This window comes from Siniperca chuatsi, linkage group LG20 (genome assembly GCF_020085105.1).
Source record: "Siniperca chuatsi isolate FFG_IHB_CAS linkage group LG20, ASM2008510v1, whole genome shotgun sequence".
Lineage (NCBI taxonomy): Eukaryota > Metazoa > Chordata > Actinopteri > Centrarchiformes > Sinipercidae > Siniperca > Siniperca chuatsi.
The window spans coordinates 6,318,469-6,330,593 of NC_058061.1; the positions used below are offsets into that span (position 1 = coordinate 6,318,469).

At 40.5% G+C, this 12,125-nt stretch overlaps 1 protein-coding gene across 1 annotated transcript in view; it reads right to left on the bottom strand.

Annotated features, from left to right (window-relative positions):
• Nucleotides 1-9,789: 9,789 nt before the first annotated feature.
• The window catches only part of LOC122867860 (heparan sulfate glucosamine 3-O-sulfotransferase 3A1-like), a 31,870-nt gene continuing 29,534 nt past the window's right edge, over nt 9,790-12,125 (bottom strand). Inside the window, exon 2 of the mRNA XM_044179215.1 lies at nt 9,790-12,094. Within this exon, the coding sequence (XP_044035150.1) occupies nt 11,473-12,094 (622 nt within the window). The 3' untranslated portion in view covers nt 9,790-11,472. The remainder of the gene's footprint in view (nt 12,095-12,125) is intronic.

Consider the following 12,125-nt stretch of genomic DNA (forward strand, 5'->3'; position numbering starts at 1 on the left):
TTCTCCATATCTTGACCCTTTGTAACTATAATAATGACACACTGTATTCTTTCACGCCCTGCGACGAGTTGGCCACTGTCCAGGGTGTGCCCTGCCTAAGGCCCGAAGTCACTGGGATAGGCTCCAGTCACCCGCGACCCCCTAACGGGGACCAAGCGGTAGAAAATGGATGGATGGATGGATGTATTCTTTCATGCTTCTGTGTCATCCTGTCTTTATGTTGTTATCTTAATATGGGAAATGTGTCACCAAAGGAAATGAGGCCAAACAAATTAACCCTGTTTCTTATTATTAGCAACTACCATATGTACCCATATGTTATTTTATTTGACAGTACTTAACAGTTCCCATACATGCTGTGTTTTAGGGTACATGCCCTTATCTGTAATATAAGGTTAAACGTGTCAGAAGAGTGAACCGAAAAAGAACAAAAACACACAACAAAGCCACTGACTAACTAATACTAGCACACCACCAGCCTAGTCACATAAGCATTTTTAACAGTGACATTTTGGTGAAAAATCTGTTCATTTCAAAGGAATCACCGCAATCAGTGGATTTGCTCAGGCAAGAAGAAGTAACAGAGTTGAACTTTGGGGAAGTTTGACATGTGGATTTACACCTATAGTGAGCCGTCTTCAACCATGCTGACCTTTAAAGAAAAAGAAGACCCAAACCAAGGTAAAGGGAGCTACCACATTAGCCTCTTTTAGGTATATAAACTCAGCGTATGTACCGTACAAAAGAGGCATGTAAGTCGTGAGACAGGAGTTGATAGTAAAAATACGCCTATTCAGTATTATTAACTGGTTTTCTGGTCAGCTGCTGGAGCTGGCTAATGGTAGCATGTACCTGATGGGCTAGCATGTTACCACCTATTTTGCGAGGAAGTGCACATTAAATTTGCTGTGCCACCTTCTGGTCTGACCGGGCTCTAACTCTATTGAGTATCAAATATTTAAAAAAAGAGTAAAAGTAGGATAAAAGCACATGGAAGAGGAAGTGAACACAAACCTAGCAGCACCTCTAAAGCTGACTATTTAACATTATGTATCTGTTTGTTTAACCTGTACATGAACAGAAATGTGAAAACAACAATTTGTGATTTTAGGGGGATTCCGTGTCTATTTCTCAGGTTTTTCGTTTGTAACATGTGCTTTGAGTTTGTCATATATAATGTTAGATGCAATGAGTCTGCAGTTTTAGCTTCATCTATCTGTATGACCCTGATGAAGACCTAATGTTGATACACATTGGTTTTAATGTTTTACTCTGGCTCTGTTTTTTTAATTTAGCTTTAGCTTTATATTGGAGAGTTCCCAAGGTTTCTGATCACATCCGAGGATGTAATTTATCAGTAGTTTTTTTAAATATGCCCACTGCATGAGGCTTTGACATTGTGGTAATTTGGGCTAAAAGTAACACTACTCACCTACATGGCCTTTGTATCGTGTACACACCTCTACAATGTGATCAATTATCACCGTGCCTCTGAGGCTACACGCCTGAGTGCCTGAACTGCTTGTCTCATGACTGAGGCAAATACATTTTAGCCGTCATCACCTGAGCGAGGACACTGTCCCTGATAATTAAAAGAGCTCCATTGTCATGCGGCAGAGCTGCTGTTCCGATGCATGCAGAGCTGAGATCAGATGACGATGACAGGGCGAGTGTGGAGCGAAGCCCGGGAGTAGGTGACAAGGGGGCAGGGTCCCTGAGGGTGACCTCGGCCAGGCTTCGCTCACCAGCTGCTGCCTGAAACAGGACACCCGAGCCCCTCTGCTGCCATCCACCTGGATCACTTACCTGACACACATATAGACTATGCTGCATACACACACAGATGCAAATGCCAACGGTATCCCTTTCTTACCGCACAGTGTAGTCATGCACACATTGCTCTCTTTCAAGGAACAAAAATTGCTGTGGAAGTCAAAGTCAAAGCAGTCTCATCTGGAGGCAAATGTTATGGAGTTTTAGACTAGGGCCTTAGGCAGTCTTCAAGGGGGTTTTAGGGTCTGACTGTCTTTGACTCTCCCAATTTTCTATTCAATGCACTCCTTCTCACAGCTAACTACTGTTGGCCTGGGGGCTACATGTACCATGTGCTACCTCCATGACACATGGTGTTGGCAGCCGCTTCTTTTTACCTGCCAGTGATGAGCTTCACCAGGAGGTCATAAGGCATGGAGGTTCATGCTGCCCGGCAAAGCTGATGTTCTTTAATTTTGAATAGGCAGTAGCAGGGTGCAACTAGCTAACTAACTCTAATATTATCATGTAGCAAAATAGAGCAGGTTGTAGCTTAAAATAGAGAAAATGGTTAACGATATGACACAATTAATACAGCAAGTTTCGCTAACTAATATAATTGTTGTTAACTGGCCCAGATAATCAAACTTTGAGTCTGATGTTTCTCCAACACATTTTTCTTTATTGATCAATCTTTTTTTCTGCTATTGTATAATTCAGGAATCTTATACATCAGTAAAATTTCTATTATCGTTTCCCTCAGTGTGGTTTTTGCAGTTGCCATAAAAGTTGAACCATCATCAACTCACATTCCAGCATTAAATAGCCAAGTTTACATTGGAAACAATGGAGGTGGCTGTGGTGGCAACTTCTCGCTGTCTAAAAGTACTTTTACAGAATCAAAGACGACAACCGCCCCAGATTCCCACCAGTGAATACATTGTTATTATTAATAATATTGTTCGCTGGAATGCACAACCAAACTAGAGGTACCACTACTGAGACTCGAACCCCATGTCTCTGTTATAATGGACACAAACTGGTTTTACTTTTTATATATTTTGTGTTACTGTTTGTCTGTAACTCAGTGTTGTTGAGCAGCCAGGATATGCTTGAAAAAGATGTTTTAAATCTCACTGAGGTTTTTCCTTGTTAAATAAAGGTTAAATACCATGTACCAGCATGACCACGAAGCATGCTGAGATCACCATGTTAAGAAATGTCCACAAAGTTTATGACTGTTTTTTAAAGGCCAAGCGGCATTATGGGCAGCAATACATCACACTCAAACATACCTTACAGCAGTCAATGTGTGGCGAAATACTCGACAGCACGTGTAAATGATCCTCCATACAACCTCGCTTATTACTGTGGCATCCCCAGAAACAAATCCATCACCTGATTACAACCAGACCTCTATGGCAACAACACTCCTTTGGAAAAAAGTAACAAACTGCCATACCTGTCATATTTATGAGTGCAAGGGCCCCTGTATGTATCAGCCAGAACTCGTGCATACTTCACACAATGACCCTCATTTGTCAGAGCAAGACAAACCTTAACTAAAAGGCTAAGTTAGGGAGTGGAGACGCCCCCCAAGTTGGGTGGAGTGACAGAATGGGGAGTGACACTAGATAAATACACACACAGTGTTAAATGTCATAAGGTGCTTAGTCTTAACATCCCCACTCCCAAAACAGGTTGAAAAGCAACTGACTAAATCTAATTCAGTTGACCAAAGAGACAAATTCACTGCAGTGAAGGCCAACAGCTCAGATTTCCCATCATCTCCTGTCTATCTTTACATCAATCCCACATGTGCCATGACCTGCTCCACCAAAATATACAGTCTGAGAGGTAATATTGAATCTGTCTGTAACACCTCATACTAGCTCTCCTCTAGCCTAGTTCATCATGTTGGCTCCACAGCTATAGCCTTGGGTGATAAATAATTACTCGTCGGAGCCTTGACTTTTCTTCTGTGGTGTTTGCATGCTGTCCCTTCGCTCAGCACTGTGGCACTCCGACAGCGTCAATTATTAACAAGCTGCTTTTTGTCTCAGTGTGTACTCTCTCTGTGTTTGGAACTTTGTGTTGTTTCTGGGCTCAAAGTGAGCCAAGGTGTAAAGAGGTTGGTGAGTTTTTCAGCAATAATGCAGCCTGTGTGTGTGTGTGTGTGTGTGTGTGTGTGTGTGTGTGTGTGTGTGTGTGTGTGTGTGTGTGTGTGTGTGAGGACCTTTGAGCATGATGGGCCAATGTCTGTAATGAGTGGGAGGTAAACAGAGGCAAGTTCTCATTTATTCATAAGGCAAACATAGACTGTGCAATGAATGGGAATAAGTGTGTCATGATTTATTTAGAGATATTTGTTTCAGGCCACACGGGCTAATGTCCCTCTAAAACAACTAGTGCTCTTTATCCAACTCTGTCCCCCTTTGTCTCTGACTATACTCTTCCTTCTTTACTATCTCAAAATAACAAACAGAGCTATTTGTACTATCTCACCCTTGCTGCCATATTTTAATGCTAATGTACACACTGCTGAGGAATAACTATTGCAAAATGACACAGGAAATCCGTTAACAAAAAGAAAAATGTTACTAGTAATAATTTACAGATTTCCTGTGTCATTCCTCTCAGAGTGTTTACATGTGGAATCCCAGTCATGAGCCTTATGATTATATCAGGATATGTTCAGCTGGAACATAGTTACCAGGTTGTTTATCTCCCTGTATACATCACTCTAACGTTACGCAGGTTTCTGATGGCCTGCATGTTGTGTGAGACTTTTTGACATTCACTTTGGTGTCTGGCTTCCCGGAAACACTGCTGCATTTATAACTCTCCGTTCTCTTTGGCTTCTCTATCTGGTCAACAATAATCTAATTTATACATTGAATTGAATTTACATAAATCATCATTTAATTTATTATTGTTTATTTGAATAACTGCTACAGGACTCAAGTTGAGGACAAACCTGCACACATGGCAGAACAGAAACCTGATGAGGTGGTTATGTTTAACTAGACATTTTCCTTTTCAGTTGATCTGTCAATGTTTTTGACAATATTTTTCCTTTAATCAGTTTATTGTTTAGTTTATAAAATGTGAAAAAATGTTGATCCCATAACCCATTGTAATGTCTTCAAATTGTTAATTTTGTCAGACCAATAGTTAAAAAGAGATATGAAAGATATGATATGAAAGGAATAGACTCGATTCTGGAATAGATTTCTGGAAATGGATTATTATGCACTTATTCTCCTTAAAATCACAAATTGCCGCTAAAATGACAATTTGTGGTTTCTGGGGAGTTATGTGCTGTAACTATTACTTGACATACAACAGATTATCTCTGCAGGTTGCCTGGCAACCTCACTGTGAAGAAAAGGGAAGTCACTGCGCCTGGCTGTTTTTTTGCTAAGAAATAGTTACTGCACATAACTCTCAATAAAACCACAAACGTTTTTACATTTCTGTTTGTGTTCGCTTTGAACTAACAAGATAGATCATGTTTATTAGTGAGCTTTAGAGCTCTTGGTAGGTAGATTTTTTTTTAAACTTTGGACAGAGCTAGGTTAGCTGTTTCCCCCCTTCTTCTAGCTTTTCTGCTAAGCTAATTCGCCTTCTGGCTGTAACTTCATAGTTGGTGTACAGAAATGAGAGTTTTATCTATCTTCTTATCTAACTTGACAAGAAAACGAATGTGTGTATTTCCCAAACCTTCACAAACTATTCCTTTAATTAGTGAGCTTTAGAGCTGTTGGTAGGTAGGATTTTGAACTTTGGACAGATTGCCACTCTATGCTAAGCTAAGCTAATTGCCTCCTGGCTCCAGCTACATACATACAGGTATATGAGTGGTATCGATCTAATCAGCTAACTCTAGGATAGAACAGAAATAAGTGTATTTTTTGAAATGTCGAACTATTCCTTTAATTTGACAATGATACAAACCAAGAAAAGCAGCAAAAATGTACTCTGTGATTTTGTGACTAAAAGGTTCCAGCGCTGAGTGGCAGGGCTGACAGAGCCTTCCACTTATAGGGCAAACTTCTCCTCCCTTGAGGACGTTTGGGCTCTACCCCTCAGACGATCTGGCCTTTTTGTTTAGAGTTCTGTCACCCTGCTTTTCATCCAGGGGAAGGAAAATTTGAGCTTAACATGAACACATCTTTAATCATGTGTCAGGATCAATTATCACCCTTTGAAAAGCAGCAGCTCTTTTGAAGGAGGTTCTCTTAAGGAGAGATGCGTGAAAACTTCGAAGTCAAAACACACATGTCTGGAAAGACTCCTGCTCCCAGACAATCTTAATTGCTAATTTTGTGTGTTGTCTGCTGTACTCCGGGCACAGAAGTGACAGTTCAAAGAGCAGTCCCTCGTTTTATTACTAGCATGCAAACCATTGGTGAAATGCCTTTTCATCACGAACAAACAATTGGTAATTTTCATGAGAATGTCTTTAAACTTAAAACCAATAATTTTGCTGCAGCATAGCTAAACATTTCTTTCTGTACATTTTTTGCAGGCCACAATCTCTCTGTTCTGTCACAATGAGGAAAATCTGCAGTGTGGTTCAGAAATAAAATATAGAAAGGAAAAGCAGAATATGAATCCTCTGCAGAGAATGAGAAAGTCTTTCTTTCCCCATTTGAATCAGTATAACAAAGCAAACCGTAGTTGTTGATGGTTAATGCGTGCTATACTGTGTGTTCAATGTAAATGCATATACGACTGAGTATGAAACACAGGTATCTTGGTTACATCTGGCCATAGTGCACCAGATAACACTCGAAATTCTGCTTTGAAGTTTGAAGATCTCTCTTTAAGATACTGAGTCCATGATAGATAAAGCAAACCTGAAATTGAAAGTGCAACTCAGTCACCCCCTCGGCTGTTTTGATTAAAGCTGTGTGTGGAGCGTGCCTGCCGGAGATATTTGCTCAGACTTGGCCAGGGATTAAGGGCTTCTCTTCTGGGATCCAGAGAAAACAGAGGTCTGATCCCCTCCATGTCCCTCCGCGGGGCACAAGTGGGTGGCGACTGTGTTCATGTGTGGATCCCAGTGGGTCAGCGTGTGTGTGTGCAAGCGATTTCGTATGTATATGAGTGTAAAGCCACGTCTGCATGTATGTATGTATGTAAGTGTGTGTGACTGCACTTGGGGAAAGATGCACAAACGATTATGGGTGTGTGCAAATGCTCTCACTGCTGCCTTCTTCTTCAAAGCAATCGCTCTGATCCCTTCACTTCATCATTTTACACGGCCTGTATGAGGCTCAGGGCACTTCACATGCAAGCACACACACACACACACACGCACACGCACACACACACACACACACACACACACAACCTTGTTTTTCTAAAGCACTGGCAGTTTTTATCGTACAGCCCACCCATCTTTCGCTGCGCTTCTGTAACGTTTGCGTGTGCAAAAACAGGCTCAGAATTGTGTGTATGGAAAGGGGGTCCGGATGAGTGGAGGTTTTGGTGGCTTAGTTAGAGTTAAAGGGGTGTGGGTGCAAGCTAATTGTGCACAGGTGACTCCACACAGGTGCTCCTGCGTCTATACATGTGTGTTTGTGAGGGATAGTGATGCCATATTGATGGAATGAGTAGAAGACGCATAAAAGGGGAAATATAAGAAAGAAAAAGCACATCAAAGAGATTTGCGAGGCTACCAGAAATGCCTGTCTTTCTGCAGACCCACCCTAAAAAAACCCCACCACATGCGGTCAGCTGTTTTTCAATAGACAGACTTCAAGTTCTCCTCAGGTCCATGCCAATGATATTGAGCTGAATGCTCTCTGACAGGGGTGGTCTGTACGCCGTCCCGCAGCAGATGTTGCCGTTCCATTTTCTCTTTCATAGTTAGCTGCCCTTCAGAGAATTGAGCGGGAGGATGAAAACTGTCTCTGTTTATTACTGTGAGGAACCGTCGCTGAAGAGGCCCCGCTGACCCACTCAGGAAGGAATAACAAGCAAATTGAACAAGTCAACAAATGGACATCAGCCCCCCCTTCCCTCTCCCTCGTGCAGGTTGTTAAAGTCACAACATCATCTCAGCACGCTGACGATCAGCATGAATAAGCTTCAGAAATTTGTAGACTTTCAACAGGTTTCCTCCTCTCATCGTGGTTCATCTACTAAGTGCCTGTCAGTGCAATTTTTCAAATCAGTCAGCAGACAGCGAGAGGAAAAGGCCAAGAGATTCCTTTAGCAAAGAAAAACATACAGGTGCAGTGGAGGAGAAAAGAAGAGATGGAGATGGGGGAGAAAAGGACAAGTTTGTTTGGGGAGTAGAGACATCTTTCCAGAAAATGAGAGACTGACAGCTTGTCCTTCAGGCACAAACTGTGATTGATATACTGTATATACACCGTTACATTAAGACTACAGTTATTCTGTACAGTGACAGAGGCATGTTTCCTGTTTCAAGCTTTCAGTTTTACTATAAACCCATCATCAGGAGGAGGTGGAGGCATTATATAGAAGGTGTGGTGCTAATTGCTCAGTAGCGTCTTTCAGGCCTAACCAGTGCTCATTTGTCAGAGTAATCATCAACATATACATACTTATGTATCAGCACTTCAACCGCTTCAGTTTTTCAGGAGCTTTTCAACTACAGTAGTACCATTTTAGAAGGATTTTTATCTATTAATGACAAAATATTCATTAAAGCTGTGCAGACAATGAATGGATTATGCGACTCAAATAAATCGCCCCAGATTAATTTTAGATTTGGATGAATCGAATGAATTAACATTTTGTTTGACTGTCTTGTTTGATCAGAGCCATGATCTGATTTCCCAAATGGTGTTCAAAAGATGCATTATAAACTGTTGTGAGCTTGTTTTAATATTATTGAAGTAGTATGTTACGTATTGTGGCTGTATTAATATTGATGAATTACGCAATCTTTGTTTTTATATGTTTTTCTCTTTTAAGTATGACTATTGATATTTAGCCTATATAGGGAAATTCAGTTCAATTCAATTCAATTTTATTTATATAACGGCAATTCATAACAGAATTTATCTCATTGCACTTTTCCTATAGAGCAGGTCTAGACCGTACTCTTTCATAAGCCATTTTTGGCTTCCAACCTCTCCTGCACAATGTTTAAACTTATTTTTGATATTCTTACTGTCTTTAAAAAATATGTGCAAATAAACTAAACTACACTGTAGGCTGCACTGCTATGTAAATAAAATGGAACTTAGCTGGAAAACAAACAGACCATTTAGTCCATATCAGCCATGTGTAGGTCCATATTCTTTTGTTTCGTCTTGCTTTCTGTTCAAAGTGCAATAGCACAAAGTACAGCTGCCTTTCTCTTTTTTTTGTCAACCTTTTGAGCAAACCTTTCTGTGCTAACACCCATGATGTGACCATACAAACCATACAGGGTGAGCATGAAGTCCTATTTTTGGACATACAGAAAGGGTTATTAAAACGTGTGGTGTGAGTTAACAAAACATACAAGATTAATAACAGTGTCAGTGTCAAGATTATACAAGATTAATAACTTAAGTAATAGAATATCTGAATATTTGCTTTCATTGTTTATTTCAGTATTGTTGTATGTTGTGCATAAATGATCTTCTTTTACATTAAATTATACATTAGCTGGGAGTAACAGCATTTCGAAGCCAAGAGACCCAGGAGTGCTACTCCAACTCTCTTGACATTGTCCCCCAAAAAGCTCATACCTCTGAGTCTTCCTCAGTCTTCAAGCTGCCAAGGAGTGGCCAGCAGACGCAGAATAAGGCTTCCAGATTGCAAGCATCTTTTAAAATCCTCAATACCTCATTTGACACTCTGCCCTGGAGGCTGGATGGAGATAAGCGGGGACAATATGTGAAGGTGTAACAGTGGAGATAGGAAAGGAGCAAGGGAGTGCTCTTATGATTCTGCAGGAAGCTGAGCTTAGATGCGTGAGCAGCACTTTAATGTTCGTTACGAACATTACATGCTCGTTAACGTTGTTACCTATTTCACTGTATATAAATATATAAAGGCAAGTGTAAATAAAATATTTACATATAACATCTTTTATTCAAGGAGTGCCTTAAAAATCCAAACAACAGTCAGAACAGCACAGTTAGATTGGTAACATAATCCCCCCCAAATCTATAGTATATTAAGTTCTTTTCTGATGCTCACTTGATTTTGTGTCTTTTGAGGCACATCTGCTTTCAGAAAGTGGCTCACAATACAAGTAGACAGAAATTAGGAACACAACTCAGCCATTGTTCTCGTGCTCCCTGGGTTTAAAAAGACTTCCACACACATATCGCCTTGAGCCAAGGAAGGCCAGTGACATCAAGTGTATTCAATTCACAAGGAGGCATGTTGAGGAAATTTGAGTCACAGTTTGGGAAGGCCCTTTGGAGGTCTTTTCCTTTCACCAGAGTCGCTGTTGCTTAAATAACAGTGAGTTCAATCTTTGCCTGTAACTTCATTAATTGAAGGTGGATTCGATTCTTTGAAATAACAAACTCACAGCTCTACTACTGAAAGCTTAGTGGAAACAAGTGTTCCCACACTATAGTAAATACATATTAGAATGGTTGACCTGAAATTAAAATGAGGATAACATATTTTTTAGTGTTCAGTATAAAACAAACAAAACTTTAAATGCATGGGGAGCATAATAATAAGAGAGCACTCACTGACAAGTTATTCAAAATACATACATACTGCTCCTGTACTTCTTGAATAAATACATTTCAAAAATACATATATTTTTATCTTTTCATATTCTTTTTGCTAGAAAATGTTAAAATTTGAAAGCAGCTATGTATGTTTAAAATATGGCATTAAATCACTCAGTAACGGCTTTTATCAAAACCCCCTGGACACAATGTGATTTCACCCATCTTCTTAAATAAACACTGCATACTATATTTCTGTGTCACAGCCAAGGACTTCAAACTGAACTCCCCCCCAATAGTTTCTTCAGATAGTGCAGGGAGATATGACTCAAATCCTTCAACAACTCAATATTTTTTTAGAAGAAAATAACTGCATGATTGTGGATTAGAGGCAGCTCTGATGATGAAAAATGTAATGGTGAAATATTGCATATCTGGGGTGCCACTGAGGGGAGACTGGGCCTCTTTCTCTCCTATAACAGCCACATATTGCTTAGGATTAGTGCTGAGGACGCAGTAATAGGAATACTGTTTGGGAAAAAATATAAGATTCTGGGAATAAAGTCGTGATATTTTGAGAAAAAGAAAAAAAAGTGTAAATTTAAATTAAATTAAATAAAAAGTCAGAATTATACCAGAATAAAGTCTCACAGTTACAAGAAAAAAGTCATTATATTACGAGTATGAAGTCATACATTTATGAGAAAACATCAAAATATTATGGGAATAACATTATCATTTTTAAGTGAAAGGTTATATTTTGAGAATATAATAACCAAAATGTTATAATTAGATAGGCTAGATTAGATTAGACGTACATGTTTTAGCATTGCCTGAGTCTCCATAAATATAACTATTTTTGTTTATTAGGTTATTCTGATTTTTCTTAAATTTTTAGACTAAAACGTTTTTGGTAGCGTTAGACTTGTTTCTTGTAACATTATGACTTTTCTTGAAATATCACAACTTTACTATCAAAATCAAAATTTCCCCCCTACATTGGTCCTAATACTCCGTTGCAGTATTTCTGACAGTCCTCAGTGTCACAAAGTCACATTTAGTCATCCCAGCCAAAAAAACGCCCCGTCATCTGGTAGAACTTCATGTTGAAAGGCCTGTAGAAGTCCCGTAGCCTCTGCACCACCTCAGGGTCAATGTTCGGATGGGTCCGCCCTTTGGTTTTGCCCAGGCAGTGGGGCTTGCTGCTGCCCTCTGCCTTCTTGAGGCACGGGAAACCCTTTGTCTGGTTGAAGTAAAAGTGTTTGTCTGTGATGATCCTCTTGAGCCCCAGGAAGTCCTGCACGCGGCCCAGCTCTCCGGCCGGGTCACTGATCAGACGCTCGCCGCTCACAAACAGGATCTGGTCCATGGGGAAGTACTGCAGCCAGTTGTCCAGGTGCTTGGCATAGATGCCGATCTGGATGGCGCTCCACGAGGTGTCGATGAGCCCCGTAGTCCTGTTTTTGAAGGTGAGGCTCTCGAAAGAGGGAATGTCAGGCTTCTTAGACAGTGTCTGTGTGTAGTCCGAGATAGCCCTGGTGACGGGGTCCCTCACTACCACGATCAGCTTGGTGTCCCGGGACATGGCGGATATCCTGGCTGGAGCCTCTCTGGTCACAAAGTAGCTGGGGGTTTTCTCCATGGTGATCTGGCCTTCCAGGGTCTTGGGCATCAACTCCCTGGGAAGAGAAAAATAGGAAAAGGAAAAAA